The 16,556-nt window shown below is 39.2% G+C and overlaps 1 protein-coding gene across 2 annotated transcripts in view; it reads left to right on the forward strand.

Annotated features, from left to right (window-relative positions):
* The window catches only part of mnat1 (MNAT1 component of CDK activating kinase), a 42,178-nt gene that overhangs the window by 357 nt on the left and 25,265 nt on the right, over positions 1–16,556 (forward strand). For both annotated transcript variants that reach the window (XM_077555624.1, XM_077555630.1), the window contains 5 exons: positions 9,985–10,137; positions 10,508–10,581; positions 11,017–11,120; positions 12,702–12,842; positions 14,296–14,427. In XM_077555624.1, the coding sequence (XP_077411750.1) occupies positions 9,985–10,137; positions 10,508–10,581; positions 11,017–11,120; positions 12,702–12,842; positions 14,296–14,427 (604 nt within the window). The remainder of the gene's footprint in view (positions 1–9,984; positions 10,138–10,507; positions 10,582–11,016; positions 11,121–12,701; positions 12,843–14,295; positions 14,428–16,556) is intronic.

A 16,556-nucleotide genomic window follows, 5' to 3' on the forward strand; every position in this document is an offset into this window, starting at 1 on the left:
AGAATTGCGCGTATATTGCGTTGGCGTCTGCAAGTGGTTAAATAGTCAATACAAAAGAAGCACTTGTAGGCTATTTCACTTTCAGTTGTGTGTGTGTGGAGCTGTGAAGTACAACCGGTGCTTTGTTTTTAAAGCGAGTAATAATACTAATAGCCATAATGATCATTCAAATAGTTGTGACAGAGACAAAGCATGGAGAAAGATAGTGCAACGTTGTGGAGGCAGTGTAACAGTGTTTCACTCTGAGCAGTTTGGGTTCAATGCCTTGCTCAAGGGCATCAGCAGTACCGCCATCTCATTCATTTAACCGGTTATCTTGATTTCAATATAGTATGTACCAGTGGACTCCATCCTCTTATAACATTAGGACCAAAATATTCCTAATGAATAAAATGTTGACAATTTCCTTTCTAGAATTATTATTTTTTTGCCTGTGTATCTTAGCATGTATATATTTTTTTAGTTGCCACTGTCACAGGGGTGTTAATTTAACAGTAGCATATTATTTTTTTGCCTGTGTATCTTAGCATGTATATATTTTTTTTAGTTGCCACTGTCACAGGGGTGTTAATTTAACAGTAGCATATTTATTATCGTGGTTGTAGCCTGCAGTGGCGTACAACTCTACTGCATCATAATGACAGGTGCCTTTAATATTTTGGTTACCTCAATTAGCTACACGAGCGAGACAAACACAGTTTGACACAGCAACTTTCGCCACTAAAACCTGTTTGCTTGGCACTTTTCAAGTTTTAACCTTGTCAACTGTGTACCAGCCTTTCCATTTAATTAAAGGGGACACATAAGCAACAATAGCGGCAGCCTGACGAGAGCATCTTTTCAACCCTTACTATTTATTTATTGACTGCCCCATCAGGAAGTGGCCTTGCTTCGTCATCAGGTCAGCCTCAGTATAATCTGGCTGTATGACCGTACGCTGAAAATGAAAAGGATTCTGCAATGTAGCAATTTAAGTTGTTTCACTGCTGGGTCACCTTTGCAGTGTGGTAGTCCCGTCGCACACCGAGAGACAATGCAGAAATCGGCTGAAGTTTTTGCAGCGATTAAATATTGAATATGCAAATGAGTGGCGTCACAACGTTGCAGATGTCCAATCTTGTGAGCTTTCACTACCAAAATTAACTCAACAGATAAGTGATCGATCAAATCGAACCGTCCTTTAATCGTTTCGCACCCCACTTCTCGAAAACCATATCGAATGGTCTTTTGTGGCGATATGCACAGCACTACTAGATAACTTCAACATGATATATTTTTTATTTAGAACAATGAGCTGACTAAACGGATTAACAGGTGGAATACAATCTGCATGCATTCACTTTCATGGCTAAATCTGACCATTTCCTTCTGCATTGAAACATTTCAGTAGTCAATTGTGTTATCTTGATTTATTATTTCTGTACGGCTGGGTTCGAAATCGATATCTAATCGATATTCCTTATTGTAACCCGTTATCGGTTCATAAAACCATGAATCGATACTTTTAATACCCCCCCCCCCCCAACATAAATGAATGTGCCTTAGATTTATTTTACAAAAAAATAAGAAGAAATATGCCTTTGGCAGAACATACTCTGTTTAAAAACTTGTTCAGGGTTTTGCCTGGCTCAAATTGAGGCAGAGTTGATACAATTCTGACTATGGGCGACTACCGATACCAGGTGTCGGTATCGGTGCCAATACCAGTCTTATTTTAAGGTATCTGTACTCGTGGTGGTGGTCGCTAACATTACCGGTCACACTCCTGCGGCCGTTTTATGATCAGGAACTAGAAATGAGAAATTATATGAATACAATGTTGCCATTAATTTTACGCAATTTTAAAGAAAAAATATATATTGGGGTATATAAGTCTTTCTTTAAAATCATCTCTCATTTTTGGGTGGGGAATTTTATTTACTAGTGGTATCGGTATTTGGTATCAGAGTATCGGTGACTACTCAAGAGTTGGGTATGAAAAAAGGGATATTCATGCACCAAATAAGAGCAAGAAGTTTCTATTGTTTGCAGCATTGGTACTTCTGAGAATGTCTTCCATATCAAATTAAAATTGGTACTGCATGAAATCCTTAACTGAATCGAAAATCAATGTGAATTGTGAATTGAATGGAATCGGGCCATTCTAAATCGAATGGAATCGATTTTGGAAATCTGAATCGATACCCAGCCTTACATTTCAGCTCTCCATTTTTAACAAAACAGGCTTCCTTCAATGTATCTAACCTACTTTCACTCATTATTGTTTAAAAAAAAAAACTGGGAAACTTTCAATCTTGAAGTAACTAGCTGCGCGGCTCCCGAAGAGTGAGGAAAGAGGCGGAGCATTCAACAGAAAAAGAACAGATGACATTCGGATACGCCACAATAGTTTTGATTTGTGAAAAAAAATACAATATATCTTGACAATATGCTTTTGCTAACATAAAGAAATATCTCTATATTTATAAATGTTGTTTTGTCCGAAAGGAACTTACATCCAGTCATCAAAATGATAGCGCTTCAGAAGGTGAAATAAAAGTTGTAAAGTGTTTCAATTTTTTTTATTTTTCTTTATACATTTCAAAAGCTTAAACACATTTTCTTGTTTTGCACCAAAAAAAAAAAAATGTTTGAATAATCGTGATTTCAATTATTACCAAAAACAATTGTGATCATTATTTTATTTTTCATAATTGAGCCGCCCTACCTCAGTTGACTTAAAACGTTGCAGAATGTCTTGCCAAACTGTACCGTATGTATCAGAGTGTTTTCTCTCTATTTATCTCTCGTGCTACATTGAAATAGCTGTCAACCTCACACTAATTTGGTGTTTATTCCACAGTGGACTTAAGTTGACTTCCTTCCCTGGCAATGCAATGTGTTGCATTGCAATGCAACGCAACCTGACACAGTATCAAGCTTCTCCGGGGGGCTGTGCTCTGACTAAATTTAAACTGCACAGCAGCACATTTTGTATCCTGCCACCGAGAGCGTCTGATATATGTTATTTATTACCTTTGTATGATGACACCGGGCCCATGTCCTTTGGGATTTGACACTTGGGCACACATGCGGGCATGCCTAATTAAATGGAGGCCAGTCACTGTATCTGATTGCAAGTTGATGCCCACTGGCAAAGTGTGAGGAGTCTTGTTTTTTTTTTTTGTTTTTTTGTGGTTGATATTGAAAGCCGCGATATTAGATTTCCATTTTGAGGTTCAGAAGCACAATGCAGTTAAAAAAAAGAAGAAGTTTAAATAGAGTCTTTTTTTGCTATACTTTACTTGATGTGATGTTATTGTATGCACGTACACACTACGGGGCATTGTATTTGCACTGAGGTGGTCACAGTGGGGCCGCTTGCCTGCTGGGTCCCGTTTACATTGGCTTTACCTCGTGTATATGAGAAAAGTGGAGATATGCTGTATTTCTGCTAACGATAGACACAACTTATAAAATGTCAAACGATCAGACTTTTGATTTATTCATGCAGTGACATGATCTGCGTGATTCATCATAAAGTGCTTCATTGCCAGTACCTCCTGAGGTCTAATTTTTCAACATCTCAAGTGGCAAGCTTCCCGTGTAAGCAATCCTTCTCTTGGGAAGGAGCATCTTTTTTGGCGGCCGCCAAGTTGCGGGTATCTGAGGTCGCTGGGTTGAGCGTGTAGTGGCAGGTTTGACTCAAGGCCACTGTCAAATTAACTCTCACTTGGCTTGATTTGAAGCATTTTTTTTTAAGGGTTTTTTCATAATAGGCTAGTCCGGATTTAGAGTTGTGCGCCTTCAGTGTAGTACCACGTTCTGCCACAACATGCCTGGCGGCACCTAGATTTACTAAATGCACTGTACATGCAGGGTCATTTGTATAGTTTGGTTGACCAAATATTAGGGGTGGGAATCTTTGAATGTCTCACGATTCGATTCAATTCCGATTTTTTGGGGCCTGCGATTCGATTCAGAATCAATTTTTGATCCGAAATTATTTGATTGACAATGATTTTTGCTTCAATCTATAGATGTGCAAGGAATTGTAATGATCTACTCCAGTCTGACTCGCTAATGCTAATTAGCGCGCTACTCGTGGCACTTTTACCACTCAAAAGAACGGATCCACACTGCCCTCACCCAATTTTTTTTTTACTATAACTTGATCGTGACTTTTTCCTTCTACTCTCTAATGTGGCTATAACTTAACAGTGTATCAGACCACGTGGAACTACACTGCCCCTAAGTGGCCAAATCGGGTACAACATGAACAGCGCTCCAAATAAAGGCACACACAGACAAGACGGTATAAAATAATTTAAATAAAATCGATTTTGGGACATTTAAAATGGATTCTGAATCGTACTAAATGAGAATCGCGATTCTTATGAGAATCGATTTTTTTGGGCACACCCCTACCAAATATATACAATGTTTAAGTGGATGCCGCCCTTTGTGTTTTAAAGTAGCATTTGTATAAAAGGCCAGGGAAATAATTACTTTAATATCTATGATAATTTCTAGGGCCCAACCGATTAATCGGCCGATCCATGACAGTATGTCAACTGATATGAGGTATTTTCATAATAATAATCAGCCAAAGTTTTGCCAATTATTTTATTATTTTTATTTTTTATTTTTTTTTCAGAAAAAAAAAGGTTTGCCAATTAAACAGTGATATAATCTTACTTTCTCATGAAACAGTAAAGGCTTTTCAGTAGGTTTGGGCAGGAAGTAAAAGACTATGCTTTGTGTGCGTTAATGTTTAAAATTGGCCCCCTTTCAGTTGTACTCTGTCTCTGTACATACATATTATTTTTCAAATGCATCTCCAAAGATGACACGTTTTGAAATGTGAAATATAGAAATATTTATTTATATATTTATATATATATATATATATATAAGTCATCACTTCATGGCAAAATGAATGAAATGTTTTGCCAGTAACTTCACTCATGTTGCTTATTGCATTTTATAGCCTGAAGCTAAATTCATCAGTTCATGCTTTTTTGCATGTTTTTGTACTTGAAAATGCCTCTCTTGTAAAGTAATGGACAAAGTGTTGCTAAACAATCAAATGTTCTCCCTGTAATTCATATCTTTGTTGTTCTAAGCATTAAAAAACAAGAAAGTAGTTTCTTTTTCATTACATGTTTGAAGAAAAAAAAAAACGGCTGATTAATCGGTTATCTGAATTTTTTTCCCTGCCAAATATTTGAATTGACATCTGCCTGAAAAGCAAAATCCATATCATTCCGGCCCCTAAAAAGTTTCATTAGCATTATATGTTAGCATTAAAATAACAGACTTTCGTTCTGATATGATTTGGTTCTGGTAGCGCCAAATAAAATGCTTGAATCAAGCATGTTTTTCGACTTATTTAAAGAACATTGCGAGCGAGATAACACCCACGTGTGGACTGACCAATAGAGAGCAGCCCCCCCCCCCCCAAATGTTTTAGATACGTTTTAATGTGTTTAAAGTTTGTGGGAGGGATTTAAAAATATATATATGAATGAAAAATTTATATGATCTCTTCATATCATCAGCAAGGGTTTACTGTACTAAGATTCGTTGAAACGGTAATGTCCAGAGAGCCCAAAAAAAAATGCCGGCAGCGGGTTTGGAGGCTTCCCCGTATGGCCGGACCCTCGTTTAGCCTGCTTTCCCACCACCTCCTGTGACCTGCTGACAGCTGCAGATGGAGAGATAGGGCAGCCTGGAGCTGTGAGCCGGGACAGGTGAGAGAGGGAGGAGTCAGTCAGGAGCCCTCACTCAGCGACAACAGCCTTGGGACACGATGATGGCGAGCTTCGAAAAGATATCCGTGCGCCCTCCAAAGCGACAATATGACGCTGCGTCAAATTCTGCCTTTGGCGCAGTCAAGGCACACAATTCTAAAGCTGAAGATGCTCATAAAATCTCCTCCTTCTCCTTTTTATTTTTATTCTTTAGATGTTCACCTCTTTGCTGGCAGAATTTCCCCTTTGGAGGGTTGAGTTGTGTGGTCCATTTATGGGGCAGGGGGCAAGCTACGCCCCACTCCTTACGCTTGTGTTGATGAATGGCCTCTTTGTGGGCCTGTGGAAACAAGCCGCTGCCCTCCATCTACCTCCATATGGCCGAGGCCTATACATCTCCTGTAGCCTCGGGCCACAGTGAACATCTGCCTGTCCCAGAGTGCACTTGGGCTGGGGGCTCCCATGTGCTCCCCTGGACCAACGCAGATGTTCCTGTCCACGGTTTCATGTTTAGTTTGCTACTTGGTGCCAAACCAAAACGGACACATTTGCCCCGGTAATGCTTCATGTATTTTATCTCCGGAGGCTGCAGGCAAGCTTGGCGTTGCACTTAGCAGGTTATGCCTGTTTGACCCACATCTGACAAACGATGCCTAAACATCCAAACTCGGTGACGCTGCGCTTTCTCTTCTCACTTTATTTATTTATGTATCTCTCAGTTTTGCTGCCTTCAGTTTTGCCTCCGAAGTGGAAGTCATGCTTTATGAAATAGAGAGTGCGTGACTGAAGTATACACAATTTCTTTGCCTTCAAATAGTCTTGAGTTACTTTTTCCATAAAATGGAATGAACCATCCATTTTTATTGTTTTGACTGTTGGACAATAAAAATGGATGGCTCATTCATTCCATACCAAATCACCCCCAAAAAATCTGAACATTTTAGCCAAGCAGATTTAGATTTTAGTGAAACTTGGTGTACTTGTTCACTCACTTGCTACCAAAAACCTATAAAAACGTTCTATTTTAACCCCTGGGCGTTATTTGACAATTTTTTGGCTTTTTGTTAGTTCTGACCAAGCCATTTCAAAATAAAATAACGGCCAGGGGTTAAATATTGCCATGGTCCCAAAAACGTATTTATATGTCTTTTTTTCTGTTTGTTTTTTTATGCTAGAGCATACAGAAGGCTTTGATGCAGCCTCGGAACTGAAGAAAACGCTCAAAGCAATGGTAGTTATTACAAAAACGGCCAGCAGGTGACAGCACAGTATAAGAGATCAACCGGGGCCATGTTGCAAAAAGGCTCTTTTTGTTTTAAACAGATTTGTGAATAATGGTGAAACTCAGCTACATTCTAATGCTAATTGCTACAAAACAGAAACAGATGAGATTTTTTTTCTTGATGAAAGAAGAGACTCTAATATTTCTTTTGGTAGGTTCCATGTTTTTATAGCAATAGAACACAATATTCTGTGGGCCTTGCAAAATCAGTCAAAATCCAGTAAAACAGTCGGGAGTGAAGGGGGTTGCTTCAGTGAAAATGGCTGGGAGTGAATGAGTTAATGGTGATAGCAGAAGGCTAAATCTAAAATTTTAAGTCAATCAAAGCAGGCTGCCTTCGTTTGAACCCTTATATCTCAGGAACAACTGGGTCAATCTTCATTTAGAAGATTAGTGCATTTTTTAATGACCTCGTCTTTTTTTTTTTCTAGAGGCCTCGGCTTTTAATAATCTCGGTTTCGTTATTGGTCATTTCCTGAGCACTGCACAACTGTGATGTCATTTAAAGTCGACAGCATGTGGCAAAATGGCCGCCCCCTGAGACGGATACAAATGGGTGGCTTTTGCTGCTTAATTCATTTTCCACAAACACAGTATTAATCAGAATACCGTGTTTAGACTAGTGGCACTGCACAGAACATAAGGAAAATGTCTGCGTTGACTTTTTGAAGGCAAAGAACTAGATTATTTTTCAATGGTCAAGCCAGTGGCCTGATCTCAACCCATTAGAGTACTTGTGGCCCTAACTGTGTATTTGACTATGAATGCAATGCAAAAAGTGCTTGAAAACAGACAGTGGCAGTTGGAAACCAGATGTCCATTTTTTGTGTGTGAAGGAAGCCAGAAGCATAAGGTGAATTCCTGTGGAAATAAAGCTCCACAGAGAGTTAATTAAAACAGTGTACTGTGCAAACGTTTATCCAAGACCTCCGCCCCATCAGGGGAGATTTAGGAGTGTTCCCATTGTTCTTCGTGTCCACTCCTCACTTGAGTGTGACTGATGGGTAAACGCCTACCTGCATAAAAGTGTGATTGATGGCTAAGCTCAGGGTTGTGCCCTCAGGTGGGTCTACTGGTTGCCATGGTACCGAGTCATGACGGTTAATGGGGTAAATCTTCCACTTTGAACCTTGGCTTTACCTGAAACTCAGCAATGTGATCATTAAAAGTGCTTTTTTCAATTTTTTTTTCCACCAATGGAAGAGCCTGCTTTGTGCGTATCAGGAGCCAAAACGGCACCTGAAAAATTCATCATGACCGCATTGCCCCCACTATACATTTTTCTGCCCTCGGAAGATGCTTGAGACATAATCCAGACAGTAAAAGTTTTGCTCACGTTGCCAAATGTGGCCTTGATTGCTCAGATTGTCAGGAATAATACAGACTTACTTACTTTATTTTTTTTTGGGGGGGATAAAAGGCTTGAGCCTCCATGAGAATTGAGCGAGACCCCATCCCCCCACCCCCAGTACATTTAATAGAGAGGTAAAGATATTTACTGTGTATTTTTGCTTTTTCACAAAACTTTGTAACAGCACCCCAGGCTTGTAAAAACAGAAAACAGACCACCGTGCTTGTTTTTTTTTTTAAAATCAAATTATGCAATATGACAGAGAGACAGAGGTCTTTTTAAATATCAAAAAGACAAATGTGTTTCCAGTGTGTACAGACACGCTTGATAATGTGGTGTCAGGACAATTTCCTACCGTCTGAGAGTATGAAGCCACCTAAGTGATATTCCTATCGTTATCCCAGTCATTTTTGAGAACCTCTAGGAAATATTTGTTTCCCATTAGCTGAATATAATTCTCATATATATATATATATATATATATATATATATATATATTAATAATAATAATAATAATAATAATAATAAAAATTCTTGCGAAGGGGTAGTTACCTACCACTATGTCGGCCGCATGGGATTGTGGGATATGTTACTATTTTTAGCACAAATATACTGTTTGTTTTTAAATGCCAGAAGCAACCGTGTCCACTCCAAAGAACTGCTGCCTTCTAAATAGAAAGTGCACGCTGGTGAAAATAAATGACCATAAGCAATGTGTAGCGAATTAATCTTTCAAATGACAATGTGATGTCGCACTTGAGGATTTTTTTGGGGAGAGAAAAAGACAAGTTTCCTTGGATTGGAATGCTTGAAATCAACCAATGCGCTATTAAAGAATCAGGCATAAAAAATAATAAAAACATAACATGAATCAGAATTTCCTGATGTTTTTATGGAAGAGGACTCTTTCAGTGAGCCCCCCCCCCTCCCCTTTCCTTAATAAAGTTAATTAGCAATAAATAGCATTTTAGCCATTTCCATTTTGCATTATTTTTATTTTTAACCACAAACTTGTTAAAAAAAAAGAAGCTATGTATAACTTACTTTTGGGGCTGGAACCGATTAATTGCATTTCCATTCATTTCAGTGGAAAATATTACCTCGAGTTATGAACATTTTGGGTTCCAAACGGGCTCACAGAACTAGTTACAGTGCAAGTCAACCTTAAGCATTTATTGACAATAATATGTGTGACCTCACTAGGCTAAATAAGACATTCTGATTAATATTTGTTTTCTGAAGCTGAGCTGTGAGAGACCAGAGCAACATTGATGTCATCTTCATTCACCAGCAGGTGGCAAAATGGCCGCCCCCTGAATAAATATATTCAAAACGGCTGGATTTTGCTGCTTAATTCATATTCAACAAACGCAATATTAATCAGAATTGTCATGTTTAGACTAGTCAGGCCACATATAACATTATTGTCAAGAAATGTTTAAGGTTGACTTTGATGTTTAAAATTGTAACTTTAGGGTCCACTGTATTACTCAGGTATGATCGATGAACAGTGGAAGAACACTGTAATCAATTCTGAATTCTATAATTACATTTTTAATAATACATAGTGCATTGTATTCTATTAATTGTTGGTGTTTTGTTCTCCCGTGTGTGTTAAGATGCGAGAACTGCGTGGAGATGCTGTTCGTCCGTGGCTCCAGCAACTGCGTGCAGTGCGACACGCCCCTGAGGAAGAGCAACTTCCGCGTGCAGCTCTTCGAGGACCCCGCCGTCGACAAGGAGGTGGACATCCGCAAGAAGGTGCTGAAAATGTGAGTGAGGCAGTGCGAGGGGTGTGGCCGCACCGTGTTTATGTGTCATCCCGCGCCTCCTCCCACTTCTTAAGCCACCTTTGTCTTCCTCATTACGTTGTTTGTTTTGTAGACAATGAGTCTCCCTGGGGGGGGCCCAAGCGGGAAGGCTCTTTGACTGCCAGTTTTTTTTTTTTTTTTTTTTACTTGGCCGCCCCTCCCTGCCTTCTTTTTTTCCATCTCATCTGTCCTTTAATAGCCCCTTAATTGACATCTAATGTGTGTCTATTAGGCGGAATGCAGACATGCTATTATAAAATGGTTGATTTAATGGGGGATATTAATGTCGGCACATATTTGCTTTCCTCTGGTTTGTTGTCTCTCTCTGCAGTTACAACAAGAGGGACGGTGACTTCCCCAGCCTGAGAGATTATAACGACTACTTGGAGCAAGTGGAGGACATCGGTACGAGCGCTGACTGACTAAATGCTCACTGTACAAGTCTGCTAAAAGGATGTTTCCAGCCGCCGTAATGATTTCTCCCCAGCTGCATGGAGAGATGTTTAACAGGCATTAGTGCATGCCAGCCTGGGTCATAGATCACAGGGTAGAGCTGCCAATGCTAACACATCATGAATGCCAACATCCCATAAGCTTTTAGCCCTTAATAGTGCATCAGGCAGCCTCAAAGGGTCTTTTGGTGCAAGTGAGGATTCACAATGTTTTTGTGTACACTTCAACATTACCTACTGATTTACTACTTAGAGGCGTATTTGTTTTCTTTGGATCGTCTGTAGAATTTAAAATAACAGCAACTGCAGCTCGCCTTCATAATTCCAGTTGGCTGTGATGGACAGACTCAAGTACTGGGATTGCGGTTTGTGTCTCCTGTCTGTGCAGTGTTTAACCTTACAAACAACGTTGATGTGGAGGATACCAAGCTGAGGATGGAGCAGTACCAGCGGGAGAACAGAGAGATCATACACAAGAATAAAGCTAAGCTTGTATGTAAACACGACATTCATCATTGATGAGTTAGGGGGTTGAACATAAACAGTAAGGGAATAAAGAGAAGGCGGCAACATAAAATTTCCCCACAAAAACAATGTCAGATCATTTTAAAGAAAGCCAAATATCCCAAATGAGCATTTTTCATTAAAATTGCATGAAATTAATGGCAATTCTATGTTCTTTTAACTTCTAATTTCTAGTTCCTTGATTGTAAAAAAGCCAAAATTGTTTTTGTTTTTTTAATTAATGAAATTATGAATAGTTTATTTCAGTTCCATACACAACACACACAAAAAGAAAACACAAAAATCCATTCCCCTTAAAAAAAAATCAATTAACCAAAAAAGGTGTATGCTGAAGCACCAGGCTTTATTTTTGCCTATCCTATACAGTCCCTTGAGTCACATAAAATTACAACAAAACAAAATAAATAACTACTGCATTCACATTATAATTCGTAAATGCTGTACATTATATCAATGGCACTATAAGCATGAATTATTTTACATTTTTTCTGAAACCTCAACAGAGAAGTACACAGCTTTAACGCATCATCATCAACTCCATTCCACAATTTTACACCCACAACTGAAACACATCTGTTTTGTGTGTTGGTCCTCACTTGACATGTTTCAAACATAAACAGCTTAAATGATAGTCTTTCTCCAAATTCATAGAAATTCTCAATACCAACAGTTAGGCTACCATTTAAATTTAGTTTTATATCACGGTTGAGCTGCATACCACCAAACTCTATAAATTAGTTTTTTCTCTCTCCAATAATGATAACTATCAAACAATCAACAATCAAACCATTTTGTTTAACACTATGAATTCCCTTTCTACAGTTTTTGTTAGATGTTCCATGTTCTCCCCTGAGAAAAATACAGTAATTTCTGGACTATAAACAGCTACTTTTTTCACTTGCAGTCGACCCTGCGGCTAATACAAAGGTGCGGCTTATCCATCAGATCACAATGGGGCGCACTGTAAATTAAGCGCATGAGCGTCAGGCAGAGCAAACCAAACCAACTGAGCCCATTCCATATAGATATACAGTAGGAGAGAGAGAACGAGAGAGAGACAATTTGCACCCTCATTATGGAAAAGAAAGTAGCGGGAACCCGGTGCGGTAACATTAAAACACCTGCGACTTACAGTCGGGTGCGGCTTATATGTGTAACAAACTTGAGTATTCCCCAAATTTAGCAAGCGCGGCTTATAGTCAGGTGCGCCTTATAGTTCTCATCAGCAAACATTATAAATTGTAATGTATTTGAAACAGTGCAAATATCATTTAAATAAATCATGCCCAATACAGAACCAGCTTACTCACTCTGACAAATCTAGCATTAGTATGCTTTTAAAGATGGAATCTTTAATACAGCTTTTAGATTGGCTCCCATTAGATTGTGGTACACTTAAAGATGGCTGCAGTGAATGTATTTTCTACAAGTCTGTCCTGAAACTAAGAATTATTTTCCCTTTGCAGTATTTTTAATGTGTTTTTTTTTTGTATGTGTTTTTTGTGATTAATGGACCTACTGAATCCAACTCACCTGACTCTTCTTCAGACTCGAGAGCAAGAGGAACTGGAGGAGCTGCTCCTGCTGGAGCAGCAGGGCAATGAGCAGCGGAGACTGGATGTGCTGCAAGAGGAGCAGAGGCAACTTCTGGCCAAAAAGAAGAACAAGCAGGATCTGCTGGATGAACTGGTGAGTAGTCGACGCATCGCACAAACAGCACGCCAACAGAATGATGCCATGTCTGAGAGCCCCCACATTTGACATACTGTATGTTCCATCAGTGGCATACATACAGGACACACACACACTCCGCCTGAGGGTTCATGGCTGATCATTAAGAGCTTATTACCAGTCATTGTGCTGCTGGGTGCATTGTTCTCATTCTGTGATTCCAAAGCCTCTTGGCTCCATTGTGTTGAGCTGCAGGCTTTGGAAGTGATTGTTCTGGCAGTGCGGCCCGCTCAAGCACCATCACAGATAGCAGGTTAAGCTGTGTGTTTGTTTGTTTAAGGCACAGGGCCTGTCCACTGTAGGCAGATGAGATCAGCGCTCGCCCCCCTGGGGGAACCCTTCTGGGTCTTGACATCTGTATATCCCAGCACCCCCAAACATGCTGTTCTCGCACTGCTCACACACACACACACACACACACACACACACACACATGCAAACAAAATAAATGCAATGCCTTTTTGGTTGTTCCTCAACAGGTTAAAGGTTAAAGCAACATGTTGATTATTGTTGCACCATACCTGAAGATTTAAATGAAAAGCAGGCACATGTTTATTCACACACCTTAAGTACATATAGTATCAACGTCTTCATTCTTGGTCAGTTGTGGTTTGTTTGGAAAAAGCAAGTTTTCCTAGCCTAACATTTTTGAACAATATCTTAACATCTTAGACCAGCGGTCTTGATCCAATGCAACAAAATGTGATAAGATCCCACATATGCACAACATAATTATAACCAGATCTGATAAAATATGATATGATATAAGCCTCTGAACATGCTCAATAGCATAGTCCATGTTACATTTAAATTGCTTCCAAATGCAAATGTGGATTAGATCCAGATGTAAATGGTATTTTGATATTGCATTGTAGCCTGTGACCCTGCATACACATAGCAGAACGCGTTCTTCAAGTTGAAAAGGAGTTCACAAAATTGTGATTAAAAAAAGATGTAATTTAAGTATATTAGTTTTATGATTAATTATAATATTGTATTTAATTTCATGCCATTATTAATGTGAGGATTCTCACAAACATTTAATGAGAACGTCTTTGGAAAAGCAAACCCTTATGATAATTAGGGTCCATATTCCCAAAATTGTGACCTGAAAATTGGACACTAACCACATCAATGAAAACAAAACCACCATGATGGAGACCCCAGGACATGTCGCTACTGGAAGCCGTTAACTATTTTTTGTTTATCTGTAAACACAAAGGTTTCCTTACATGTCCTGCCAAACCATCAAAAATGCCCAAACTCATCAGTGAACAACATGTTCAAGTTTGTGTTCTTAAACGTTTGTACTAGACAACACTTCAGTGGAGACACTGAAAAGTTCAACCTTGAAGCTAACGCAATCAAGGTGGTGCAGCACACTTGACGCAAACCATTTTTGTTTTCTCAGGAAAAGTCTCAGCTTCCTGCCTACCTCTTGTTTGCCAAACACAAGGCCCGCGCTTCCCAGCTGGAGACTGAGATCAAGCAACAGAAACACGTGGTCAAATCCACCAATCACTTTTCAACAGGAATTCAGATGGTGAGTGTGACACTTTTTCTGTTATTTATTGTTAGTGAACAAAACTTCAAATGAACAGTTGTATTAGATCAAAAGACTAGAGGAGGTAGTGCCTCCATTTTTCTGGTTCTCCTTCGCTGTAAGAAAAGGTCCTCACTCGTTCTGTCATGTCATCACATTGTTCTGAGCCAGAAGAGAGACCTTGTGAATCTGGACCCTATAAGCTTTCCATGCCTGCAGAGACCTTCCATTTTGAAGCTGTACTAGTTTCCAGTCATTTGTTTTCATTTTACTGTGATGAGACAGGCTGTGTCATCACCTGAACCCCTCCCCAACAACCCTCATGAGAAGTGCTTCTATTCCCACAGTTCAGTGTGATGCATTGGAGAGATATGTGCAAGGTCGTCACCTATAGGCTCCTGCTGGATCCATTATCAAGTTTTTGTATCAGCGAAGCTCACCATCTGATTGACTTCTTCTACCATGGTCGTTCTTCATCATCAAGATCATAAGTGTGAAAGTGTTTCAGTAAAATTAAACTTGCTGATGGAGAGAGAATCAGCGTCATTATGCTGCTTTTGGTTTCTTCTGCGGTCGAACACCCCCCCCCCCCACCCCCACCCCTTAATTTATTTTCACTCTACCATCCCTAAGCTCCCTCCATACATATGCTCCGCTCAGCTGCAAGTTGGGAGAACATGTGGGTTTGAATTTTCCTTCACCTCGCAGTCCAAAAGCATGACTTGTGTTTGACTTGGTGAGATTTCAGCACAGACTGGCAAATTCTTGCAGATTGCTGGAATTCATTTATCTGCAAGGTTGTGGTCCCATGTTCCAAGATGAGTTCAAGTTGGAGGAAACACATCAGCAAAGCTGGTCTGTCATTAAAGCACGTACAGTGATGCCAATTAGCGCTTGGAAAAATAAACGCTTTGGCATAAGTAACTACAGGACACCTGGTCATTACACCCTAGTTAGCAAGATTATTGTCCATTGTTGGCCAATATGCAGTGTTTTAGTTTTAAAAAAGGATTCTGTGAAAACTATTCATCAAAACTTAGAGGAGCGCTTGAGCAAAGGAACCCTTTAAATTGTGGTGGAATCAAATACAGTAACACAAATTTCCAAAGTTAATAAAGTATTAAAATTTTTATTTTGTTTTGGTCCGTTTGACAAACACATGAAAAATGTTACTGGCACTTGCCATGTAAATAGCAGCTTGTTTTTCAGGTATTTCTGCAGCTTTGGCAATGGGGATCCTTTTGACGAAAACACTAAGAGATCGTTAAAGGGGTTTCTATCCAAATAATTTGACACTTTTAAAGGGGAAGTCAGCCCCAAAAAATCCTTAATATTTTGTATGTGCCCCCACTAGTCTGAACATGGCATTTTGATTAATATTGCATTTGCGAGAATACGAGTTAAGCAGCAAAATCCACCCGTTTTTATCCATCTCAGGGGGCAGCCATTTTGCTTTTGACTGAAAAGGACATCACAGTTGCTCAGGCAATGACCAATCACAGCTCAGCTTCAGAAACAGGTAAGCCAGGATTGGTAAATGCCTGAGCCCAGAACAACTGTGATGTCATTTTCAGTCGACAGCAAGTTGACTTTTGCTATCTAAGCGAATTTAGTTAAAATGCACAAAACGAACATGCGACTTTCCATTTGCTATTATTTTGCGAATATTGAGAGGAGAGGAGACTACGGCGTGAGGTGATGTTATATGAGAGCATCTCTCTGCCACACTTGGCAGACTTTCAACAAAAGATTAACGTTTGCTTGTTTTATTCATTCCGGAAATATTTTGATTTCTTTGTCCCCCACAGAATGTTTTTTTCCCTGTCAATATTATTATTATAATTTTTTTCTAGCATTTCCATTTAGGTATATTTTTGTAATAAAAAAAAATAGGGATGGAAATTCGTCTAGTGTCTTCTAAACCACAAATACCAAAGACGCACAGGCAGGATATTTTTCTCTTATATTAACATAATATGCAGCAAGTATAAAATGTATTATTTTTTTTTAATTCCCAGTGATTAACATTAATCTTAAAACAAAATTCTAGCAAAAGTGTTCTATTTAGTGTTTATTTATCCAAATACAAATTATTTGATCCTCAAGCAATCTCTTTTTACTGGCATTCT

The sequence above is a fragment of the Vanacampus margaritifer genome, chromosome 1 (genome assembly GCF_051991255.1).
Source record: "Vanacampus margaritifer isolate UIUO_Vmar chromosome 1, RoL_Vmar_1.0, whole genome shotgun sequence".
NCBI lineage: Eukaryota > Metazoa > Chordata > Actinopteri > Syngnathiformes > Syngnathidae > Vanacampus > Vanacampus margaritifer.